The following is a 26,253-nucleotide window of genomic DNA, read 5'->3' on the forward strand; positions in this document are numbered from 1 at the left end:
GGAGACACAGACTCCAAAATAGGCTCCAGGCTCTGAGCTGGCAGTCAGCACAGAGCCTCACGCGGGGCTCGAACCCACGAACCGCGAGACCAGGACCTAAGCGAAGGTCGGACGCTCAACCGACTAAGCCTCTCAGGCGCCACCCGAAGGGCGTTCTTAATGTAATAAATTACAATATTACAGGCCCTAGCTTGCAGTGAAGACTATGTTTCCCAGCGTGCACTGCGCTGCCCGCAAGTACTATGCCTTCCATCACTGGGACAGGGCGCGTACCCCGACGCGCAATGCATTTCGGGGATTATAGTTTTTTTGGAGGCCCAACTGTTCCAACGGCCCCGGAAGCAGCCACCGGAAGTGCCGCCCAAAGAGGCGGAGTCCAGGCGCTGGCGGCGGCAGTGGCGGTTGCCAGGATCCCGCGTTGCCGCTTGAGACCAGTAATATGGCGGGGAGGAGAAGGAGAAGGCGGCGGCGGACCGAGCTGCGCTCTGTCAGTACCAATTGAGCCGTTTCCTTCCTGACGAGGCCCGTGGCGAAGGGGAAAAAAAAAAAAAAAAGCTGACGGGGCCGTGGGAGATCAGGTGTGTGCGTAAGGAGGGAACTAGATCCTCAGCGGGTCCCGGCTGCTAGGTCATCGGGGGAGGCGGCATTGGCGGTCTGAGAGCTGAGGGTGAATTCTGTACCAAACCGGAATGCAGGTGGTGGGCCCCCGAGCTTCGAGTCTCTAGTAAAGCGCCGAGTGTGAGGAGACAGGTGTCCGGGGACCAGCGACACTCGGCGCGGAGGTGATGCTCAGATGCTGGTGCATCGGGAGGGCCCTCGGGATGGAGTCATATCGGAGGAGCTGGGGGAGGTGGGCGTGGGGCGCTGGGGTCAGGGCAAGAGGGTCCCCAGCAAATAAACTCGAAACAGAGCCGGAAAACATCTCCTGTTGATAAGACTGGACCGTTTTTCTTCTCCCAAGATGCTGGCGAGGTAGTTTCCTCCGGGCGTGCACTGGCCATTCTGAAAGCCGATTACCACAACCAAAGGCCCTAGAAGTGCTGTTTACTCTGCCTTTGCGACCCTGGGGAATAAGCTTGAGGCTAATAAAGCAAATGCTCTTGATTGCCCCTGATGCTGCTAGGGGATTCCTATTCTATAGGGTTATAGTCCCGGTTCCCAACCCCCAATTTAGGCAAGTGACAGGCTCCCAGAGATTGATCTGATGGAGAGTGGTCTGGAAACAACAAAATGAGGAAGGTTTGTCCCCCTTTCCATGCTTTAAAGTTACATTTGAATCCTACAAGGAACAAAGCACCATCGCTGCCCTCCCAGAATTCATAATCTAGTGATAAAAATCATAATAATCATCATCCTCTTAATAATAAAGGCAGTCCCCGTTTACTGGTGCTTTCTGCATGTCCTGCATTATGCTAATTACCATACACGTTTTAGTTCATTTCTGCATGTCCTGCGTTATGCTAATTACCATACACGTTTTAGTTCATTGAGTTGTTGAGACAGATACTCTGATTATCCCTGCATTACAGATGAGGAAATTGAGGCACAGAGATGGTAAGTAAGGTGCCAAGAACATACAGCTAGTATGTGCCTGGATAAGAAGCTTTCCTCTTTATTGCCTGTTCAAAAAGTTTGTCTTTGGGAGCACTGGGAGTTGGGGGTGGTAAACAGCCAGCTATGATCTGAAAACAAGGCAAGATCTGTTCTGTGTTACTTGTGCCATCCCTTTTAGTGACATTTCTGGTAGAACACTGCTGAGGAGCACCAGTCTATGGGGCTTGCATAGAGTCTCATTTGGAGAAGGGTCATGGTATAAATGGAGACGACAGACACGTCTGAACTTGATGCAGCTGACAAATTATTAATTCCAGTGGACCAGTAATGCCTGCTGGTAAAGGATAGGCCAGTAGATTTGTGGTTGGAGTGGCATTGCAGTCAAGGCTCTGTTTAAAAAAAAAACTTTGCTGAGGTAATTGTGTGAGAAGCGAAGTGCCTTCTCGCTAATCATATAGGTGATTCGATGCACATTTTGTAAATGATTGCCTTTGAGTTTAGAGGTACCAGTTTCTTCAGAGAGTAGGATCATCCATGAAACGACCATTCTTTAAATTCCATTCTTCCTTGCTAGGTTCTTTGCTATCTAGTCCACTCTCTCCTTTTTTTTCTCCTCTCCTGATTTGCATTATTGTTTGACCTAATTACCCTAATTCATTTATTCATTACTTTTATCAAGTGCCTACTGTGTGCTGACCCTGTTCTACGTAATGGGGATTCAGTGGTGAGCAAGACTGAAAAGGTACCTGTGCGTATGGAGCTTCCGTTTTGGTGGAGGAAGACAGACAAAACCCAAGGAAATAAACCAGATAATTTCAGATAGTGGTAAGTGCTGTGAAAGCTGGGAAATAGCAGGGTAATGTGATAGCGACGAACGCAGGGTTAATTTAGATGGGACAATCAGGAAGGAATGGCCTCTCTGACGGCGGGGGCATTCACGTTGACACAGAAGGATAGGAAAAATTCAGTCATGCTCTAGGATCATCTGGTAATTTCCATAATCAACCACATTAGCACTTGTATTGGGGTATTTAATGCAGTATCATATGCCCTAGTCATGCTGTAATAAAAATCTATCACTGTACATCTGCAATATGCTGACAAATGTGTGTGGTTTAAGAGATGTGAATTTTAACTTTTCAAAGCAGTGTGGCATATCTGCATGAGGTTGTTGAAAGAAAAAGAAAACTTGCCATAAAAACATTTTATTTATTCCTTATGTTTCCCAGACCTTTAAAATAGAATTTCATACTTTGCTGTGTTTCCATAGAAAGTAAATATTTCTTTAGTTGTATGAGTCATCTGTTTACATACCCTATAATGCTGAGTGTGTGGGTTGTGTTGAAAAATATATTTAAGTATTTTAGTAGAAATGGGGTCGTTTGAATTTCTCTTAACGATTCTGTGTATTTTGGTTGTTAAGATAAGATACTAGGGGTTGAAATCCAGACTGAAAAATGAGGCCTTCATGTGGTTGTCATGCAGTAAGATGTTGTGTTTTTGTTTTTGTTTTTACTTTTGCTTGTTTTATGAACGTAAGCTTACAAAGTAATCTCACACTCTAATTTTCTTTGAAATTAAACTCACACTTTGCATAAATTGAATATAGAAATAATTAGAATTGATGGGATGGTAGGAAGAAGTTTTGTTAATAAGAAGACTACCAGTTGGTCAAAATTAGCAATATATCTTATTTTCTGGTAATCAAATCATAATATGCTTTTTCTTCATTTCTAATTATGCTATATTGTGTCCCTGACACTTCAGTGCACTAAAATTTTAAGTACCTTAACGCTTAAGACAGTATCATATTCTATTTTATTTCATTGCTGCATATCTCAAATCATCAATTAAATTTCCCTGCCCTCCCCCTTTTTGTTAATTGTTTTAAAATGAACATTTAAGGGAACATTATTGTATTCGTTTTTCTGTTTTCACAGTTCATACCCTTGCTGGTTATGAGTCTGATGTCTTTTCATTTTCTCTTACTTAAAGGAAACAATGCCAGACATAATGCTATGGAAACAGACAATCAAATATTTAACAGTAGTTAAATGAACATGGTGGCTAATCCTTCCTGATTACCTTGCGTTTTCATAGCCATCATCATCACACTTTTCCAGAAATTGTGAAATTACTAGGCTGATTGTTTCAAGTAGTTTGGCGGTGGTTCCAGTTTTCAACAATAAAATAGAATTAGTGAGAGAGCCCGTAGATACTCTGGTTTTGCCCGTAACTGATTTGGCTACTGACCATGGAGACAAAATATATTTTCAAGATGTGAAAGTAATGATAGACTTTGAACTCCATGATGACAAAAGAATTTTAAAAAGGTAAATATCCTCTTTTATGTAAATAGCCGTTCTGTCTTTTTTTTTTTCCTTTAGGCTACAAAAGCATTTTTACCTTTGTATGATTTAGTTTTTCTTGTGTAGATAAAACCTGTTGAGGAGAATACAATTTCTAGTTTATCATCTGAAGTAAGTAAAGTGGTATAGAACTTTTGTTCCTTTAAGAATTTTTCACTGGTGAGTTCTTAGTACTTTTCTAAACAAATCATATTTAAAGATTGATTTATATACATATGTTTGGAAGTATTTAATATAGGAAGCAAGGCTTCACTGGGTAGGATCTCGAGGTGCTCACCTATACTTAAGAATTAGCTTTTCATCAGTGGGAAAAAAAAAATTCTGGGGGCCAGTTCTAGGAATTGTGAATGTTAGAAATATTTAAGTGCTCTGTAACATTTGCCAAATCATTAAGATCTGTTTTTCTCAGCACACTACAAATGACAATTTTCTCTCTGACAGTGTAATTGGGGGAAGATGGAGGAGTATGAGAAGTTCTGTGAGAATAGCCTTGCCAGAGTCCAAGAGGAATCACTAGCCACAGAGAGCTTTCTACCTGCCCAGCCTGAATGCATCTCTCTCATCCGCTTCCATGGGGTGGCCGTGCTTTCTCCACTGGTAAACAGTCTCTGATTGTTACATAATCTTTTTTTCTATAGTGAAAATCACTAAGGTAGTTTACAGAAAAGCAAACGAAAGTGTTATAAACATTGAAAAAATACTTCTTACTCACAAATATGGAAGAGTTAGTGTTTTTTCACCTATGGGATTGGCAAAGATCTGCTAAGACCTGGTGTTCCTTAGGTTGTGGGTAAAAGGCGCTCATACTGCATTTTTTCTGAGAGAATCAGCTGAGTTTATTTTTTGAACATCATTTTGTTCATGCTTATCAGAATTTAAAAGTATATATAACTTTTGATTTAGCAGTTCCATTTTTGGGAATATCTTACACTTATACTGGCCTGTGTGCCAGAGGAAATATGTATAGATTATGGTAGCATTGTTTGAAATAGCCAAAGATTAACAAACAACGTAAATGTCCAGTAGTGACCAGTTTAACAAACTGGGGTCTGTAGAGTCTCATACATGCCATTGAAACGAGTACAAAAGACCTAAATGTGCAGGCATGGAAGGATCTCCACAGTCTATTGTAAATCACTGCACACATCGTGCTCTCAGGAACAGCGTAGAATTGTGCTTATAAGCCTGGCTCTGGGGCCTGCTGGCCTTGCTTTAAATCACTGCTCTGCCACTTACCTGCTGTGTGGACTTGCAGGTCCATTTTCATTCTTTCTTTCTCTTTCTTTCTCTCTCCCTCTCTCTCTCTCTCTCTCTCTCTCTCCCCCTCTCTCCCTCTCTCCTTCACTCTCCCCTGTATATTTACCTATTTTCAAAGAGAGAGCATGAGCCTGGGAGGGGCAGAGAGAGCAGAAGAGAGGGAGAATCCCAAGCAGGCTCTGCATTGTCAGTGCAGAACCCCATGTGGGGCTTGAACTCACAAACCGTCATGACCTGAGCTGAAATCAAGAGTTGAACTCTTAACTGCCTGAACCACTCAGGCCACCCACATTCTCTATATCTTTTTAATGAGGATAAACATAGTGTCTGCTCTACAGGGCTGTTTTGAGGATTAAATGATCTAATACATGTAAAATGCTTAGAACGCTACTTGGATCATAGGAAGTACTCAAAACCTGTTAACTAACTATTTGGGTTTTTATATAAGAATACTCTTTTTCTGAGGCCTGATAAAAGAAAACAGCATGAGAAGGAAGATAGATTTTTCATTGTAAACTCTTTTATACTGACTGAATGTTTTTAAACTGTGTGTGACTTTATTTCAAACCAGGAAATTAATATAATTGAAAGAAACTACATTAATTTTTTTGTAAACAATGAGTTAAAAGATCGATATTTTCTGCCAGCTTTTTGTAATGAAATTTCAAACATACAGAAAAACAGGGTAGTACAGTGACCACCTATATATGTACCATCTAGATTCAATAATTTTTAACATTTTTGCCATCTTTACTTTATGGTGTTTGTGATTTTATGTATATATAGATGTGTGTATATACATACATGCTTTTTTTTTTTTTTTTTTTGCTGAGCCATTTGAAAATTGAAGATATGTAACATTTCTCTCTTAAATATTTTGGTGTACATATTCTAAAAATAATGATATCCTCCTACATAAAATTCCCAATACCATCATCCCACCCTAAGAAAATTAGTACTGATTTTAATAGCTTCTAATATTCTGTTCATATTTAGATTTCTCCATTTGTGCTCAAAATGTCTATTATACTATTTTTTTTTCTAATCTGGGTCCAGTCAGAGTTCACAAATAGTATTTGCTTGTTATGTTTTTTTTTTTTTAAGTTGATTTATTTATTTTGAGAGAGCAAGAGAGAGAGACTGAGAGAGAGGGGAGAGAGAGAATCCCAAACAGGCTCTGCACTGTCACCACAGAGCCCAACATGAGGCTTGATCTCATGAACTGTGAGATCATGACCTGAGCCAAAATCAAGAGTCAGACACTTAGCTGACTGAGCTACGCAGGCACCCCCAAAAGGACTTATTTTATCTCTCATTTTAGAGCATTTGGTGAGTGAACAGGTTTTTTCCTCTTTCTTTCTTTTCTTTTCTTTTCTTTTCTTTTCCTTTCTTTCTTTTTTTTTTTTTAACATTTTTATTCAATAGAGAATAATTTACATGCAGTAAAATGCACAGATCTCAAGTTCTAACATTCCATGAGTTTTCACATATGGCATACACTTGTATAACTCACACCCACACAGAACATTCTCGTACCCACAGAAAGATCTCCCATGCCCCGTCCCCCTCATTACCCCTACTGCTGTTCAAATTTCTTTCCCTATAGTTTTATCTGTTGCATGTTTTAATCATTTTGGTTCAAAGCTTCCTGATTTTATGATATTTTTATATTTATGAGAAATAATTATATATTTATGATGATGTTTTTCAGCTTAACATTGAGAAAAGAAAGGAAATGCAACAAGAAAAGCAGAAAGCACTTGATGTAGAAACAAGAAAGCGTGTTAATAAGAAGAAAGATTTATTGACTCGTGTCCAGGAGATTCTTGAAAATGTTCAGGTGTGTAATGTAGGCTTTAAAAAAAAAAATAAAATAAAAATTATAATTAAGAAATCATGAGGTAAGCATTGATGATAATTTTTCAGAAGTATGTTTGCACTTACTAGTTAGTTACCAATATATTTTACTGTCGTGTTTGAGAAGCTTTGTGGTTTGTGATAATCCATGTCAGTTACTCCAAAGAACATTCACTTGCTTGTTAGTGATGCCTAGTACTTGAATCAGAGGGTACTCAGACAGTGGAGCCCTACCCTGAATATAATTGCTTATTGTCTGTGTCTTATGACTCTAAAAACATGGAATCCTCAGTGACAAAATGATAGAATTGACCATTGTGGTTTACTCTGAACTAATCAGACTATTGACTCAATGACCTTATTCTCATTCTCTGCTAAAGTAAATAACTGCCCCCAATTTTTTTTTTTTGTGAAAATAACCCTCTTAAATACACAAATGCAATTTAGATTAGATAATTGTCTACGTGCATCTTAGATCCAAATTAAAACCATTTAAACAATACATTCATGCCTTTTGCAGTTATTTTTATTTAGCTCAATTTAAATTTCTGTAAAGAATTTAAGGTCTGGATCATTTCATACTAAAAAACCCCAAATGAGTTATGTTGAAGAAATGATTTCTACCATATATAGCACTGTTCTGCAGGCTACATTTAAATTTTTTTCATACTCTTAGGGTTTGCAGTTTGTATAATTCATGCTAGATGACACATGTACAGTGAACCTGAGGCTGTTTCCCTCTAATTGCCACCTTCATTTCTCTGCAAGTAGTGGGTTTAATTTGCAGATTATAATTAGTGTCTGTATTAAATTTAAGGCTCATTTTAGTAGTGTACAAAAACATAGTTGCTGTATATACAAATGTGAAATGTGAAATATTTTAAGGAAACAAACAGTTTATTTAAACCTATGAACATGTTCCTGGATTTGGCAAATATGTATCCCTTTTGTTTTATTTTGATCCTGAAGTTGTGACTAAGTATAGTTTGTTGTAGTGTTTATTGCATAGTACCTGGAAACCATTATATGTCTTGGGATTTGTAAGGTAAAACAGGATGGTCTGGGGAAAAAAACACATACACAGCAGCATAAAAGCTTGAAATATTCAGGTTTCTGGAGTCTATATTGATATGATAATATAATTTCTGTTGGCTTAGTATATGCTTGTATAATCTTTAAAAATCATCCTAGTTCACTTTTTATTCTTTTTTTAAATGTTTATTTATTTATTTTGAGAGAAAGGAGAGTGGGTGAGCTGTGTGCATGGAGGAGGAGCAGAGAGAGAGGGAGAGAGATAGAGAATCCCGCAAACTCAGAAACTGAGATCATGACCTGAGCTGAAATCTAGTTGGGCACTCAACCAACTAGCCCACCCAGGCACCCCCTGGTTCATGTCTTATTCTTTTGCAAAGTCAAATGATTTAGATAGAAAGTGTAATTTTAATTTTTTCTATTGGACCTCTTGTGTATCAGTTGTTCTCCTCTTAATTTGGAAAAAATGTTAAATGTTTATTTTTTGAGAGAAAGTGCATGTGAGCCTGGGAGGTGGAGGGGAAGGTAGAGGATCCAAAGTAGGCTCTGATCTGACACCAGAAAGCCTGATGGGCTTGAATTCACAAACTGCAAGATCATGACCTGAGTCCAAGTCGGACGCTTAACTGACTGAGCCATCCAAGTGCCCCTTAATTTAGAATTTTTTTTTTACTTTTGCTTGTTCTAAAACTCATTAACAGGTTGCTGTTTAAAATGGCTCTCGGTTAGGGCTGAGGGAAGGGTGGGGTATAGGGGAAGGGGGATGATGGGCATGGAAGAGGGCACTTGTAGGGATGAGTATTGCATGTTGTATGTAAACCAACTTGACAATAAACTAAGGAAAAAAATAAATAAAATGGCTGTCGGTTAATCAAATTGAAGTTTGCTTTGATGATTTGCATTTTAAGTTGAAAATTTTATTTCTAGGTAACTTAAGCTACATGGCTGAGCTTTCATTTACTACAAATTTGCCTCATCATATAGAAGGATTTTAAGTAAAATCTGGAGTGAGCTTGTAGGAGGCAGGAGTCTTATTACTGAATTATTTTTGCTTAATAACCTGGGCAAGTTAGTCTTTGTTAAAGAAGGAATCATTTATGTAAGAAATTTAATTATTTGCTATTTAACTCATACCTTGGGATCCTTAGATGACAGGTTTCATAGGAGGAACAGCTGGTGACATTAAAAACATGTAAACCAAAAGAAAATTAATGAAAATCCTTCTATTCCAAGATTAAATTGCACATGGATATATGAATGTATGTGTGTGTACCCATGCACATATGTACATATTGTATCAAATTAGATAATTTCCTTTAATCTTTTAATAAACAGGTCAGAATGACCAATAGATTTTTTTATAGTAATTTAAGCTCCATGTGATATAGGACACAATAGAAAAAGGTTATCTTAGTTTTTGTTTGTGTTTTCAGATATTAGAACTTTGAATTTTCTGTTTCAGTTTTATTTGAGAAAACAATGAAATCAGGGACACCTGGGTGGCTCAGTTGGTTAAGTGTCTGACTTAGTCTCAGGTCATGATCTCATGGTTCATTGGTTAGAGCCCCACGTCGGACTCTGTGCTGACAGCTAGCTCAGAGCCTGGAGCCTGTTTCAGATTCCGTGTCTCCCTCTCTCTCTGACCCTCCCCTGCTCATGCTATGTCTCTTTCTTTCTCTCTCAGAAATAAATAAAACATTAAAAATTTTTTAAAAAAGAAAACAATGAATCAAAGGCTTTTTTTTTGTACAGCAAGGGAATATTAATTTTTAAATTTCCTTTTTCAGGTTAGGAAGGCACCTAATGCCAGTGATTTTGATCCATGGGAGACTAAAACAGTTTACTCTAATTCAGAAGAGAGAAATCTGAATGTCCCTGCTACGTTTCCAAATATCTTGCCAAGCCCTACTGAACACTCTACTTTAGGAAAGTTTGAAAAGATAACTGGAATTTTGCCATTGAATAATGAGGACCAATTTAAATCTAATGGGATAGACTTAGCTAGGGACTCTGAAGAATCTAATTCTCTGAAGCAGTGTGATAGTTCAGATATTAGCCCTGTGGAAAATGAAGCTTCTGTAAAGACCCCTGCAGCAACCCCACAAGAGACTTTTACGTCTGATGGTCCCTTGCCAACAAATGAAGAACCAGATCCATCACTTTCAGAAGTTACTCCAGATCCCTACATAATGAGTCTTCAGAACCTGATGAAAAAGTCAAAGGAATATATAGAAAGAGAACAATCTAGACGCAGTCTGAGAGGTAGCGCAAAGAGGAGTATTAACGAGAGTCATTCAGATAAAGAAAATGATGCTGGTAAAGTGACTGAGCATGGAAAGGAGAAAGCACAGTTGACTGGCAAGCACTGTTCAGTTATTCCTGACAAACCAAGCCTTAATAAATCAAATGTTCTTCTCCAAGGTGCTTCCACTCAAGCAAGCAGCATGAATACATCAGTTTTAGGTAGCTTTTCTACAGTGGAAATACCTGTACGAACTGGCCATCACGCTATTTTAGATCCTGATTCAGATTTTAAAGTCATTCCCACTTTTGTTACCGAAAATAATGTTATCAAAAGTCTTACTGGTTCATATGCCAAATTACCTACTCCAGAGCCAAGCCTGAGTCCTAAAATGCACCGAAGGCATTCTAGGCCATCATCAGCATGTCATATACTTATAAATAACCCAATAAATGCCTGCGAGTTAAGTCCTAAAGGAAAAGAACAGAGAGTAGACTTCGTTGTTCAGGATACTGATGAAAAAACACAAATACCTGAAACTGTGCCAAAGTTACCAATTGATTTAGCAGGAGTTTGTTCAAGCAAGGTTTATGTCACCAAAAATACATCTGAAGCCATACAGGAAGTGGTTTTAGGTAAATCAAATCAGGTTCGTCAGTCTTCAGAAAATCAACTAGAAAATAAGGTTATTCATGGACTTGATGTCACTGGAGGTCAGTTAACATGTGATGAGAGAGGACCACACAAAATGGACAGTACGTGTACTGCAATGCCAAGATTGCATGAGCCGTATGCCACCAGTCAGTGTATAGTGAGTCAAAACTTTGGATCTGTGAATGGATTCAAGTCAGCCAGTGTGTTAGAGAAAAACTCCTGCAGTTTACAGATGGAACTGAATAAGTCTTACGATGTAAAAAACCCATCTCCTTTACTGATGCAAAACCAGAATACCAGACAGCAGATGGACACCCCTACACTGTCCTGTGGAAATCAACAATTTTTGGATAATAGTTTTGAGAAAGTTAAACGGAGGCTTGATTTAGATATTGATAGTTTGCAAAAAGAAAACTGCCCTTTCGTCTTAACAACTGGAATAGCTGAACAGGAAAGGCAACATTTGCCGGAAAAAAGATACCCTAAGGGATCTGTCTACACGAACAAGAATAAAATGTTAGAAAGTAGTTCCAAAGGTAAGGAAACTCTGAAGTGTTTGATACCTGTGAAACAGATGGCACCTGTATTTAATACTTTAAATTGGCATTTTGAAAAACAACAATAATAATTGTCTTCATCTGTTCATCAGGATATTTAATTTCATTTCTCTCAGAGAACATAATTAGCTATAGTTTATTGCCATTTGATAGGCTTTCTTAAAGCATTTTCTTTTTTTGAGAGAGCAAGCGGCGAGCCACAAGCAGGGGAGGGAGAGGGAGAGAGAGTATCTTAAGCAGCCTCCACACCTAGCTCTGGCTGACACAGGGCTCGATCCCATGACTGAGCTCATGATCCGAGCCAAAATCAAGAGTCAGAAGCTTAATGGACTGAGCCATGCAAGCACCCCTCTTAAAGGGTTTTCTTATTTAAAATGTGAATCTTTGACAGTTCACTTTGTATCACAGAGAATATTGTTAATAACTAGAGGAAAAAGTTCTTGCATGAAACATCACTCACAGTTTTAATCTAGTGTATTCCTATGATATTTTCTTTCTGGACTGTGGTTTTAATGTTTTCTTTAGTCATTTCATTTGTAATGAGCCCCTTATGTAATTGGTCCATCAGGGAACACTTGAACATCAAATTATTAGAGAAAAATCACAAATAAGGCTCTGTAAGTAGTGTTTCAAGAATGGCATCTTTATTGATAAAAATTATTTCAAATTTCTTTTTCATCTAGTGTTATAGTAATGGCCACTTGTTAAAACATGTCTTCTTCATTACTCCTTATTTTGTTGTCATGGTTCATAATTCTTCATCACTGATATGGAAGGCATGAGTCAAGTAAATGAAGTTCTTGGACATAAATGTTTCAGTTCTAATGTGTAATCTTTCTAAAAAAAAACCCTTCACATTCTGTAAAGTTGCACACTAAATATAACAGGGTTTATAGGACAAATAGGGTTGGGACAGACCTTTTAAGACCTGTGTAACTTTGTAAGAACTCTAATAGAGACATCAGTCCATATCTGGGGAGCCTACCTGGATAATCCAGAGGGACAGTGCGACATGGCTAGAGGCTGTCTCCATGAGTAGCGGACGTCCGCAAAGCCAGCCAAGGGGCCGTTCTGGCAGCATTTAATAGGGGCAAGGCCAATGTGTTCGAGGTGAGGCCAATCATGGAGGCAGCCGGCTTGCTGTCAGAGGCACCCCTGGACAGTGCTCATTTATGAAATTCTTAAGCTAGAGCTCAATGGTCTCTCACTGTTGGTTGTGTGGTTGGGCTAAGGAGCTCTTTCCTTTTTTGCTAAAAGTTGTAATTCTCCTCCTGCGTTTCCAGCCCTTTTTGCCTATGAAAAATTGCACATGAACAAACGCAAACTGTTGTAAATAAATCCACTGTATTTAGGAACGAATTATGGGAATACCATAGCAGGTAGACAATATGCTTATCTTTAATGAAAATCATTGTATATGGGAAAGAATACTTCTTTGAATTTTGTTGAATCACGATGGATCCATGAATATGCACTACATCTGTGTAACACTTGGTATTTCAACATTTCAGAGTGGCTCACCACTTTCTATTCAGTAAGTTGCATAGTCGTAATGATTTAACAAATTTTTTAGTTAGTAATTCCGATATATGTAATTTTAATTTCCAATGTGTTTTGGAACCTGAAGCTGAGAAGCTTTGCACTGTCAAAGGAACATTTATTTAAAAAAGCCAAACCAAAACAAAACTACAAGCTACAATACCAGAGATCCTGGGGAGGAACAAGAGTCAGAAGGAAAAATGGAGGTGAGATACAGATCAGAATCACATCTTGAAGTTAATTTGAGTAAGGAGAATCCAGACTGAACACACGGTCTTGGCTCCAGTCTTGGCTCCTTCAGTTCAGATCGTGATGTGATCTGTTGAGCGTGGATGGTGGTGACACACAGGCCTTTATTTGGTAGCAGGCAGTGAGGGGAGTGGCAGAGGAGGATGTGGTTCACAGTGGGCACCTGGCTGTGCCTTGATTGTGTTGAGTCAGACACAGGAATGCTCTTGGTCAGAAGCGTAATTTAAATTGACTGTGTATCAGATATTAGTAAATTTTCTAAATTTTGTGGGATGTGTTTCTTTTCAGAAGGTGAGGAGATCTTAAAAAGTAAGATGCTAGCTTTTGAAGAAATGCGGAAGAGACTAGAAGAACAGCACGCCCAGCAGTTATCACTACTCATAGCTGAGCAGGAAAGGGAACAGGAAAGATTGCAAAAGGTGAGGAATTAAAATACAGGGATGTGGGGCTGGTAAGTGGAATTTAGCCCGGGATATGTGTGAATTTTGGTCACACGTTACATATAGGATACTTGTAACAAGTCTAAGGGGGTGATTGATTTTGATACATGGATATGGCCAAAATGTGAGGTTTGATATTTAGCTTCTTATCTAAAAAAATTTACCTGATTTATCAAAAGGATACTTTATTGATTCCTTGACTTAAAACACTTAAGATTTTCAAAAGTATTTTGTACATAGATGCTGAAATATGCATTCTGCATGAGTGTATTGAAGGGGAAGGATACTTAAGCTTTCACTTGAAGTAGGAAAACTTGAAATTAATCATTTGCTTGAAATTAATAATTACCCAAAAGCCTAAAATGGTAGTATTTGGGGATATAGTTAAAAGATATAGCAGGTTATAATACATGGTTAATCTGTAGGAAATAGAAGAACAGGAGAAAATGTTGAAAGAGAAGAACGTGATTGCAGCGGAAGCCTCTGAGTTGGGCATTCACAGTGCAGTGGACTTAGAATGGAGGAAAGCGAGGGACTCTGGCTTGCTGGAAACAGTGCTGTCTCAGGTGGATGCCCTGCATACTTCAAACTCAAATAGTTCTGGTAAATATTCTAAAATTCTCTTCCATTTGAGGAAGTTACCCTACAGTTAGATATTTTATTTGGCACACTTTAAAACTATAGCTCTAGTTGTTGTGCTTTTTTTTTTAATGTTTATTTTTGAGAGAGAGAGTGCGGATGCATGTGCAAGTGGGGAGGGGCAGAAAGAGGGAGACAGAGGATCTGAAGCTGGCTTTGTGCTGACAGCAGAGAGCCTGATATGGGGCTTGAACTCATGCACTGTGAAATTACGACCTGAGCCAAAGTCAGACAGTTAACTGAGGCACCCAGGTGCCCCAAAACTGTAGCTCTGTTCTTCACGTAATTCCATTTACCGATAACTAGTGAAAATGAAATGATGGCACATCAAAGACTGGTGAGCAGGTGTTCATGAGAAAAGCCACCTCGGCAAGGAAAATACAGGAAATTTGACTCAGAGCCCAGGCTTAGTTGATTCACGCAGCAGGTGATGTGCTTCAACTACAAAGACAGTTTGCCATCTCCCGAGTGATCTCAAATTACATCTAATTCTTCAGACCCGGCGAGAGCTTGTGTGCACATCTCCAGTTATCCGGGGATGCTGTTTGTGTTGAGCAGCTCCATCTGGTGCATAAGCTTAAAATCCATAAATATTTTAAGTCTGCACGTGGATTAGTTTCAGAGGCGGTTATTCTTAGTGAGTCATATGTGTTTATTTGGATGTTCTGTATATTCTGATTATATAACATCAAGTCGAATGCTCTGTGTATATTTATTTCTCCAGGTTTCACGAACTCTGCCCTGCAGCATAGCTTTGGGTCTGCAAATGAAGCACCCTTCTACCTCTGGGGATCGTCACCTAGTGGCTTCACCAAACTCTCAGTAACAAGGCCTTTTGGAAGGGCCAAAACCAAATGGTCTCAGGTGGGCAAGCTTCATGATATTTGTGTATCCGTCAGTCTGTCTAGCTATGTTTTTTAAAGAGGTACATTATCGGATAACAAAAAAAGGAAAATAAAAAAAAACAGGGCGGGATAACAAAAAAAAAAGGAAAATAAAAAAGAGGTACATTATCTTAGGTTGTACAAATGAGGACAGATATTTTTGCCATACATCAAAGAGCTTAACTTTTATCAGAGATGAAACTACAGAGAGCACACATATGTAGAAGCATTTAGCTCATTGTAATAGATTGGGAAACCATCTTGAGTATAATGCTCAGAGCCTCAATTCATTATGTCTTATTTCTTCTAGGTTTTCAGTCCAGAAGTACAGACAAAATTTAACAAAGTAACTGCTGTGGCAAAAGGATTTCTTACTCGGAGGCTTATGCAGACAGATAAACTGAAACAACTTCGCCAAACTGTAAAAGTAAGAAGCTTGTCCATAGTTTGTATTTCATGTCTGTCTCAGTCTCCCAGTCCAGTGATGGCTAGTCACTAGCTACAGTTGACAAATTGTTCAGAACATAGGCAGATCCAACATTTTTTAGTCACTGCAATACAGGCAATTATAGAAACCTGATAATAGAAAACCTGATAGAAAAATCTGATAATTTTTAAAAAATATTTAAATGAAGTAGTTTGGGTATTTTTGTCTTATTTTAGAGACTACTCTTTGCCTTCTGATAAGTAATAGTTTTATGTTCTCACTGATTTTGAGTTGACTGAGAAAAAATCAAAAGGAAATTCCAGTGATCATGAATGTTTCTCGAAGAGTGGTTTTTGAAGGAGCATTTCTTACAGGACACTATGGAATTCATAAGAAGCTTTCAGTCAGAGGCACCACTAAAGAGAGGAGTTGTCTCAGCGCAAGATGCTTCTCTTCAGGAAAGAGTGTTAGCTCAGGTAAACGCCCCCATCCTGAAGGCTGTTAGGAAATGGACTTTCTATCTCTCCCTTCATTTCACAACTGAAAATAAGTTTCAATTAAACCTTTAACCTTTTTCTCAAGTGAAAATGTGTGGAATATTACTAAACTCTAACCTCATCTTTTTAAATGGGCACAATATTTTCTTCTTTTGAACCTAGTTGCGAGCTGCGCTGTACGGTATTCATGACATATTCTTTGTAATGGATGCAGCTGAAAGAATGTCTATTCTCCATCATGACCGAGAAGTTCGCAAAGAGAAAATGCTCAGGCAAATGGTATGTTATCTGATTTTTTAATGAATGAGTGAAAAAAACTCTTATTTCTTCTACAATCACAAAATACTTCTGATAGCAAATGTGTGAGGTTTTCCTCCACTCCAGCAGGGTGTCCTACAGTTCAATCCTGATACTGTCTACTTGGAGTTAAGAGTCACATCCTACAAGGGTAAGGGTAAGGAGGCAGTTGAGATCCCCCCATCCAAAGTCTCTGGTTGTCACTTGTACTTCTTACAAATTGGCTATAAAACAGGGTTCCCACACCCTGTCTTTGGGTTTGATAATTTTCTAGAGTGGCCTACAATACTCAGGGAATTTACTGGTTTATTATGCAATAAAGGACATAATCAAGGATATAGATGAACCACCAGATGAAGAGATACATAGGGCAAGGACTGGAAGGGTCTCAAACGCCTGAGCTCTGTCCACATGGAGGACATCTTCCTGGCGCATAGATGTGTTCACTACCTGGAAGCTCTCTGAACCCCATATTTTAGGTGTTTTTATGGTGGCTTTATCATATAGGCATGATCAATGATTAACTCAGTTTCCAGCCCTTCTCTTGTCTTGCAGGATAAGAAGGTAAGGCAGAATGTTCCAAGCTTCTACTCAGGCTTGGTCTTTCTGATGAATAGCCTGCACCTGGGAGCCGCCTCAAAAGTTGTTCCATTAGAACAAAAGATCCTCCTGTCACCCAGAAAATGACAAGGGATTTAGGAGCTCTGTGTCAGGAACTGAGATCAAAGACCAAATATTACAACAAAAGATGCTTCTACCAAGGTGCCTGGGTGGCTCAGTCAGTTAAGCGTCTGACTCTTGATTTTAGCTCTGACCTTGATCTCAAGGTTCATGGGATCTAGCCCTGCATTGGGCTCTGCACTGACAGAGTGGAGCCTGCTTGGGACTCTCTCTCTTTCTCCTCTTTCTTTCCCAAAAGAAATAGATTTAAAAAAAAAAAAAAAAAAAGATGTTTCTACTGTTTCACTCTCAGATTTACAAGGGTTTTAGGAGCTCTGTGTTAGAAACTAGGGTCAAAGATAAAATATTAGCAAGAACTAGGGGCAGAGACCAATATATTTTTTATTTCACAATGAGGTTCTTATCGGTTTGGGGTGATTGATACTAAATTTCATTCTCTGTTTTTTTAAAGTTTATTTATTTTGAGAGAAAGAGAGTGGGAGGGGCAGAGAAAGAAGGGGGGAGAGAGAGAGAGAGAGAGAGAAAATCCCAAGCAGGCTCTGTGCTATCAGTGCAGAGCCCTGTGTAGGCCTCAATCCCATGAACCATGAGATCATGACCTGAGATTAAATCCAGAGTATGACACTTTCCTTAACCAACTGAGGCCACCCATCTTCCCCTCATTCTCTATTTTGACTTCAGCACCTTCCCTGCAATTCTTTTTTTTTTTTTAATCTTTATTTTTTGAGAAACAGGAACAGAATGTGAGTGAGGGAGGGGCACAGAGAGAGAGAGAGAGAGACAGACAGACAGGCAGAATCAAAAGCAGGCTCCAGTCTCTGAGCTGTCAGCACAGAGCCCAACATGAGGCTCAAACTCATGAGCTGTGAGATCATGACCTGAGCTGAAGTTGGACTCTTAACGGACTGAGCACCCCAGGCACCCCAACCTTCTATGCAATTCTTAAGCACAGGCAGTTCTCAGGATTACCAGCAACATTGAATGCTGAAGACAAATTTAAAAGAATTGCATATTGTTTTGTGATTGGATTTTGGAAGTTGAAGCTTTGAATGCTGTTTGGATGGCTTATAAGAAATCTGTCATTGGCTCCTGATTGAATTTCCTTGAAACTATCATGTAGATTTTGCCTTTTTTGGAAACCAGAGTTATTTGAAATATATCAGAGTATTGGAGGAGTATGGTTTTAATCAATGATCTTACTTGGTTGCCAAAGAAAAACAAGCTAAGTTTATTATTATTTCATTGGGAAAACTCATTATAATTATTAACAAATTGGACTGTTTCAGTTCTAAAGACAGACTAAAGTTTAAAATGCTAGTAAGAGAAGCTTTTCTATGCAGTTTGAGATCCTCCTATATTATTTTAGTGATATTACTGGTACCACAAAAGCTTTTTGTTTTGTATTTTAAAGGACAGAATGAAAAGTCCACGAGTGGCCCTGTCAGCTGCAACACAAAAGTCCCTTGACAGGAAGAAGTACATGAAGTAAGTGTTCCTTCCTGTCCCGTCATTAATCTAGTTGTTGCCAAACCAGTTCATTGTAGTCACCTATCGGTCTGTTATTTGTGTATTCAAATTAGAAAAAAGAACAATTCACTTTTCTACAACTGAGCTCGTAGAAATCTCTTTTTTATATAAATAGTTTTATTACTCAGGTGATAAAATCTGATTTCATCTTTAGGTAAAACGTATTAACTACTAAATTTGACAGTGTTCAAATTGTGTAATCAATAGCTACTCAGCATTATAAAGTTAATCTTTATATTCACTGTTAATTTGATATCTTTTGAATATATATATTATTAATATTTATTTTTGAGATAGTGCCAGCAGAGGAGGGGGAGGAGCAGGGGGGACAGAGGATCTGAAGCAGGATCCCAAGCAGGCTCCATGCTGACAGAGTGAGCCTGATGTGGGGCTTGAACTCAAGAATTGTGAGATAATGACCTGAGCCCAAGTCGGATGCTCAACTGACTGAGACCCCCAGGCACCTCATATTTTCTAATATGCGAAAGACTTCATGGGAGGGAAACCTAATGCAAAGAACTTCCTAGTAACTATCTTAGTAAGCTGCTTCTTTCTGGAAAGTTGTCCCTAGTGCACTTAGTACAGTTGAGTAATGCAAAACTTGTAAATGATTTGTTTCTGCCATCGTATATCACATCTGTAAGTGTTTTCTCTCCCTTTCTAAATACATTGTGTGTCCTTATTTTTATGTTGTGTTAGAGCTGCTGAAATGGGAATGCCAAATAAGAAATTTCTGGTTAAACAAAATCTTTCTGAAGGAAGGTGAGAAAAATTACTTCATCTCCATGAGAAGCTATTTTATTAAAAAAAAAAAAGCCCCCCCCGCCAAATCCCAAGCTTGCTTTTTGTTGTTATTTCTGACTTGACATCAGTAAAACACTCCCAGCTGACAGGAGGACTGAAGAATGGCCAAGGTCTATATTAATACTGGGTCGTGTAGCTGGCTGTATGTCAGACCAGATGTTTCCGGAGCTTTCTATACGACATGCTGTCTTGGGTAGAAATTTGAGCCCCCTATGTCCCGAGGTCAGCTCACAGTCCAGGACTTACTTAGGATAGTTATTTAAGAAGCCTTAGAAATCTAGTTTAATATTTCTGACCTGTTTTCTACTTTTACAAGAGTGATGTTTCTCTTGGATGTTTGAAAGGAAAAGTTGGTTTTTGTGACGTATATAAACAGTCTAAAAACACAAGAATTAAACACTTATGTTGAAACACCCTGATAAAAACCCAAGATTTCGGCTCTTGGTGAGCAAAATTTCAATTAATATGCTTCAATCAGTGTGATTTGCTCTGTGATATTATATTGGCACATCTGGATAGATGACTTCCACCTCACTATTAATCCTCTTTCACCTATTAAAAAAATGGGATAACTGAATTTATGTCAGTCTCTTTTGAATTAATTTTTTAACTTACTTTGTCAACAGAGTCCTTCAGCCAAACCAAGGACAGAATGCACCAGTTCATAGGCTACTTAGTAGACAAGGGTAAGAATGCCACACCTGGGTATTTAAAAACGTCTGTATCAAACTGAGCTCTGAGGGGGAAAATAATTTAGTGCTCTTGCTCTTTATGTAAAGGATAACTATTTTACAGATGTGATTTGTTTATAACATTGCGAAGATCTTTTAAGTTTTGTGCTCAAAGATAACCCTTTGGTGTCCTGTTGTGTATTATATCTTAGTTATCATCTTACGTTGGCATGTTTTTACTTTTCATTTCATACCATTTTGCTCATTAGTATTGTAAGCGTCCGTATAGTAAGTTCAGCATCACCACAGTGAGTCTTCAACGGAGTGTAAGCCTCGGTTCTAGTCTCCCGATGAAAAAGTGCAGCTTCCTTGCTGTGCGCATGTGTGAGCCTTACATTCTTTGCAAGCATATTTGCACTTTGAACTGTTGATGCAGTACGGTTGCTTTCTTTGAATGTTGAACATTAGATCTTGATGCAAGTGACTTATTAATTTTTTTATATTCAATTAGAACCCCTAAGACCTCAGTGAAGGGGGTTGTGCAAAATAGACAGAAGTCTTCACAGAGCAGAGTGCCTAACAGAGCGCCTGTTTCAGGTGTGTAGCAAACGAGTTCTTGACACGCATTCCACAGAAGGATGTGCACAAGCTGCCCCATGATACAGGCCGTACAAGTGCCATGGCTTGTCTTTCCTGCCACCATAATTTGGGCATATTCACAGTCATTCCTGCTAGTGATCACTGTCACTATTCTGTGGCAGTCAGGAGACCTTACTACAACTGGGCTGCCAGTCTTGTTTCTGTAATAATGCCATTGAAACATTATGCATTATTTTAATCTGAGAAACTTGTAGAATTCTACGTGCCTTATTGAGAAAAACTTTTTATAAATGAGTCAAGTATAATAATCGGATGCCTAAATCTGTGCATGTTGGTTGAGGTTTGGGGGAGTGTATCACCTAGGAGCATTTGCATCTGCACATAAGGTGATAAGAAATTTCTCCCTCTGGCCACAAGATCACATGTGAATATGCCAGGTGGGAGGGGGTAAGTTTTGTTTTTGTTATTTTGCGGATTTTAAATTCTGTTTATGGTGGCAAGAAGACAAATTTAATAAACTAATGCCAAACTCTTAAGCTAATGTTTTAATATTTGGTAGGTGTCTTTGTTATGATACTTTGATTAGCCCACTAAAAATTATGTGATCCATTAAAAATACTTTCAAAATGTTTTAACTACACTTCTTTCTAAACATTTAAAAGAAACCAAAAATTAATCACTAGGCAATGAAAATTAAATCTTTAATGAATTCTAATCTTCCCATTAATATACAATTAGGCATATTTAGAGTGTTTATTACTAAGTGATTTCCTCCAAATTAGGAGGGAATAGACAACATAAGAAATGTTTTTGTTTTTGCCATTTGTTCATGTAAGTTCAAAGAGGGAACATGATGCCGATCATAACTTTGAAATGATTGCTGACTTTTTGCATGTATGTAGTGAATTTAATTCATAATGTTGCACTTGTAGAGGATAAGATAAGAGGTCGTCTTTTGGAAGCCACTGTGAGTGACAGTCAGTAAAGTTGTTTAAACTTTACAGTAAAGGGGGTTATGTGGTAGATGTTTCTGCTTCCTGGTTTGAAAGGTAACTAGAATTCCAAGCAGACACCAGATCTGCTGCTTGTGAAGTTAGGTGGAATTTTAAGACCTTTTCCATTTTTTCCCATATTAGAGTTACATATTGTGATAAATTCTGGCCAGCTGGCAGTTGATCGAGGAGTTAGTATTGATCTGCACAATACTATTTATTGGCACAGTGACTACTCTCCATGTTCTTGTCTCATGCATTTCATCTCCACTGTTTGTCCCATGTGAATCCGTAAGAAAAAGAGCAAGTAATACTCAGGAGTATGAAGGATCAATAGGAAGTCACGTTAGGAATGCAGGAGTGCAGTTAGCAATGTACTTACGTCCAGTGTTTAGAACTATTGTGGTTTCATTGCATTGCAATGTAATTATAAATATAAACAAACTTAACTTTTAAATTAACATGTTATAATTATTATGTATCCAAACAAGTACAAACTTTATTTCCTGTTTTTTCTAAAGATTTACTTATACGGGAGTACCTAGACAATTGAAAAAGACTAACAATTTTATCATTGTACGTAAATTGAAAAATTGGGGTATGACTAAGATTCTAACTATGAATCTCAACACAGGGGTCCATAGTTGCAGTTGAAAAGATTTTTCTTTCCTGCTTAGATTCTTAGTGGCCTAGATTGTGTTACAAACAAACTTGAAATTTATGCTTTAGTTTGATCTGCATGGAGAATGAATCTTTATTTATTAAGCAGTTTATAGAAAGCTAGCTTTTCTTGTGATGACAGACTTTCCTACTCTAAGACTGGAGTAGAATGCCAAGGGCTTGCAGCTTGCTGCAAAGCACTTAAAGTTGTTTATAGTTCTTACAAACTAAATTGCAGTGTCTGATCCCATGTTTTAAGACATTTGCTCATTTGATGTCTGGTACTTGACTCAGGAGTTTATAGTGAAATTCAGAAACCACTCATTAAAGCAATGTCGGAAGCAGTGGTTGTTAGGTCAGACAGCAAATCAGCTGTCACTGGGTTCTCAGAGTCTCTATCTGTTATTTAGGCAAGTGACTTACTCTCCCATGTCTCGGCTATATTATTGTTAAAACAGTAGTAAGTTTTTACCTCGGGATTATTTTATGTAAGGATTAAATGTAATAATGTACTAATGTACATTGCCTAGCTCAGTGCCTGGGCATTTATAGTAAACACATTAAATGGTATTACAGAAAAACTGGCATTGAGAAATAATATTAGTTTTGCTCTTATTTTTAGGAGTATATGCAGGAAAAACCCAAAGAAAGCGGCCAAATGTTGCGACAATTTAAGAAGACAGCATTCGTTAGGATAACCAAGGGGTGGGGTGGGAGGTCCTGTGCATACAGTTTTCCCTGCCCAGGACTTTTATTTAAGCCTGGACTGTTTACACAGGCAAAGTGACATCAAAGGGCTGAGCAGTTATCTGGGTAACTTGATCAGTCTGGCTAATTCCTTCCCTCCACCCTCATTTTCCTCTTAATGTTAGGTTTCGGTGAAGACACATTAGTATTTAGTAATTGACCATCTCTTTTGCTTAACCTGTACAAACGTAAGTTTGTTTTCTGTACCCAGATGTCTGCTGAGAATGTTTTTCTAAACTTAAAGGGCATTTGGGTTTATTTCTATAAAATGTCAAAAAGGTGTGATAAATTACAAATTAAGTTCTCAAATACAAATTTCATTCATCTCTGCATACTGATTGGTAAATTTGATAAACAAATTAGATACTGTTTTATTTGAGGGGAAATTACTGAAGAATGTTTTTCTCCTGGTTCTGTAACTTTAAAAACTGATTCATCTCTCAGTCTTCATATTCTTGGATTTACGGGATGACCCACAGGAGAAAACCCTTGCCTGCTGAGAGTGGTCCATCGCACATTTACCACAGCAGTGGCTGGGGGCCACCGATTTGGTCAAAAATGTACATTCCTCTTAACAGCTAGTTGTCTTGTGCAGAAACGTTAGGTTTAATGTATGTTACTCCAGTACTCTTGGAAACACTTCTCCTAAATTGTAAAATCTCTTTATGGAGGGGAGATAGCACAATCTTCTGGAATGTAGTAGCACCTTGGAGTGAATCAGTGCATCCATTTTTGTAAAATAGAGTAATGCTGCCTGTGCTTCTGTTTCCTTGGTGGTCTGTGCATTTTCTTTCTTCATGGTCTGCTCTTTCCAGCTGGCTTGACTTAGGAGAGACTAAAGGACTATGTAACCAACAGCAAGTTCAGATCTGCAAATGGAACAGGACTATTGTCAACTGAAGTTACGCACTGTTGTTTAAGGTTTTCATCACTAACGTAGTCATTTAAAATATAAACCAAAAAATGTTACAAAGGGAACATGATTTTATGAAAGTGAATGCCACTGTTAATTTATCATGCCATTTCCAAAAAGGGCTTTGTGCTTCTCACATAAAATCGGGACTATGTACATTTACTTTTTCTAACTTGAATTTTAAAATGATACTGGCATTTTGAAAATGCAGACTATATATATTCTTAATATCCTTTGAAGAAGGTGGTGATAAAGATTGTTTTCTCAAATTTTTGGTCCTCTTTAAAATTTAGCTATTACATCCAGCTGTAGACCATAATAATCTACCCAGGGTGTAAACTTGATTTTCTTTATTGAGATGTATCATTTATTGAGTGAGCCAGGAAATCAGAAGATGGTCAAAAATGTCTGAGTTACTGACATTTTCTTTATAAAGTATAGCAAAATATCTTAATATGATAAATTGTGCTTTATCATTCTGAAATCTCAGGATACAGCTTACTCATATTATTGTGGGTCCTTCCAGAAAGATACTTACAAATTTTGTGTGCACTAATGCAAATTAGCTAAAAAAAAAAATCCCAGTATGTTTTGGGGAAAGTTAAAACTAGCTTTAGATTAAGGTTGAGAAACTTGAGTGTTTTTTTTTTAAATTTAAAGATAAAAGCTTGTGTGTTTTCCACATATTTTAATGTTCACAGCTTTTCCTCATAAAAGTGCCAGACGTCGTTTTGTGCTTTTGATGGAGTTTTAATTTATATACATTATTTTTGTTACTTTTACTTTGAATGTCCATTAACGTAAATTGTATTTATTTTTGTACTTTAATTTTCACTAGTTTTGCTTCTAGGCAAAAGGCAAAATAAACTTTTCATCTTAAAAGAAATCTAGTTTGATCTTTATTTACCAACGGAAGGACCATTAAGGGATAGGTACTGAAAAGTATCTGGCCAAAACATTAATGCTGTAATGTGATCGTTTTTTAATCATTAAAAGCCCCACGAAAGGTATACCCCACTATTTAAGGTGTAACCTATACCAGTGCTTCGGCCAGCAGCTGATTTTGCACAAATTATACTTTTCGGGAGGCGGTTCACTGGCCCTGTAAGGGTCTTAGCTTTTCATGAGCTGGCAGCCTGCCCAGGGCCGAGGGGCAGGGGGTGCAGAGTTTGACGCTCACATCAAAGCTGCTCATTTGCACAGCTTCAAGATCCAGCTCTTGTTACTGCCTCCTCATCCGCGCTGAGCGCATTGAGTGCTCCTCGTTTTTACCTCTTACTGAGGAGAGACGGCATCGGATCGTCTGCAAGGCAGGCTGGAAAGAGCCCCTCACTTTCCCTGTGGCCACCCTTCAACTCTTGTTCATTTCATGCGCTGGGAATGGTGGACATGAAGGTACGACTGGGAATCCTTATTACTCATTTTGAGCTGAAAACAAGGACCCATTTTGGAGGCGAAGATCTTTTTTGTCAGGGGTCACCCACCAGCCCATGAACAATCACCCCAATGGAAAGTACTAGTTACACAAATAAGCAGATGGGAGGTGGAATGCTTTATCTCTAAGGGACCAGAGTGGGCATAGGTAATCGTTATAAAAATCATGAAAAGTCAGGGAGAAGCACTATACTGTACACCTGAAAGGAATGTCATGCAGTATGTTAACCTAACTGGAATTTACATAAACACTTAAACCCAACCTAGAAACAAACATGGGAGATTGATGAACACAGCGAACAAAACTGGAATATGGTGTAGTCGAGTCCCATCTTCCATCAGGTTCTAAGGACAGCTCTGACGGCAAAAATCGTGTCCAACCAAAATTATTCTGGACAATAAAATACTACCTTTGCAGTGGCTCCCGAACAGGTGGTTCGGGGTAGTGACCTCAGCTTTGCGGTGCAAAGCACGTGAGGTGCCCATAGGGCGTCTGTCATAGCAGGTGTTCAGTATACGGTAGCTGTTAGGAATTTTTTTTTTTTTTTGTAACCCTACAAAAGTTCTGGGGTTGAAATGGGTGTCCACCTTCACAGAAACGTACAGCTCTGCCAAGCTGGCTGAGATGCTAGTCCCAACTTCCTTATGTGATTTAGCTCTAGCTGAGGGCAACCCTTGGGAGACCCGGGGAGGGGAAAGCGTCGGCATGGTAAGAACCGGGTTTACCCCC

At 38.5% G+C, this 26,253-nt stretch overlaps 1 protein-coding gene across 5 annotated transcripts; it reads left to right on the forward strand.

Moving 5' to 3' along the window:
* Positions 1-396: 396 nt before the first annotated feature.
* Positions 397-24,654, forward strand: CCP110 (centriolar coiled-coil protein 110). 5 transcript variants are annotated; one of them, XM_039255885.1, is made up of 17 exons: positions 397-578; positions 2,234-2,379; positions 3,990-4,034; positions 4,365-4,520; positions 6,892-7,020; positions 9,857-11,501; positions 13,599-13,729; positions 14,176-14,353; positions 15,114-15,253; positions 15,584-15,700; positions 16,075-16,176; positions 16,360-16,476; positions 18,587-18,660; positions 19,402-19,464; positions 20,133-20,192; positions 20,689-20,774; positions 23,052-24,654. In XM_039255885.1, the coding sequence occupies exons 4-17, from the start codon at positions 4,380-4,382 to the stop codon at positions 23,102-23,104; spliced, it is 3,036 nt and encodes a 1,011-aa protein (XP_039111816.1). In that variant the 5' UTR covers positions 397-578; positions 2,234-2,379; positions 3,990-4,034; positions 4,365-4,379; the 3' UTR covers positions 23,105-24,654. The 5 variants fall into 5 exon arrangements, with proteins under 5 accessions (XP_039111816.1, XP_039111815.1, XP_039111817.1 ...); XM_039255884.1 differs by lacking the exon at positions 3,990-4,034; XM_039255886.1 differs by lacking the exon at positions 3,990-4,034 and having other exon boundaries at positions 13,602-13,729.
* The last annotated feature ends 1,599 nt before the right edge of the window (positions 24,655-26,253 follow it).

Source organism: Hyaena hyaena, unplaced genomic scaffold (genome assembly GCF_003009895.1).
Source record: "Hyaena hyaena isolate Hyena2069 unplaced genomic scaffold, ASM300989v1 scaffold_550, whole genome shotgun sequence".
Lineage (NCBI taxonomy): Eukaryota > Metazoa > Chordata > Mammalia > Carnivora > Hyaenidae > Hyaena > Hyaena hyaena.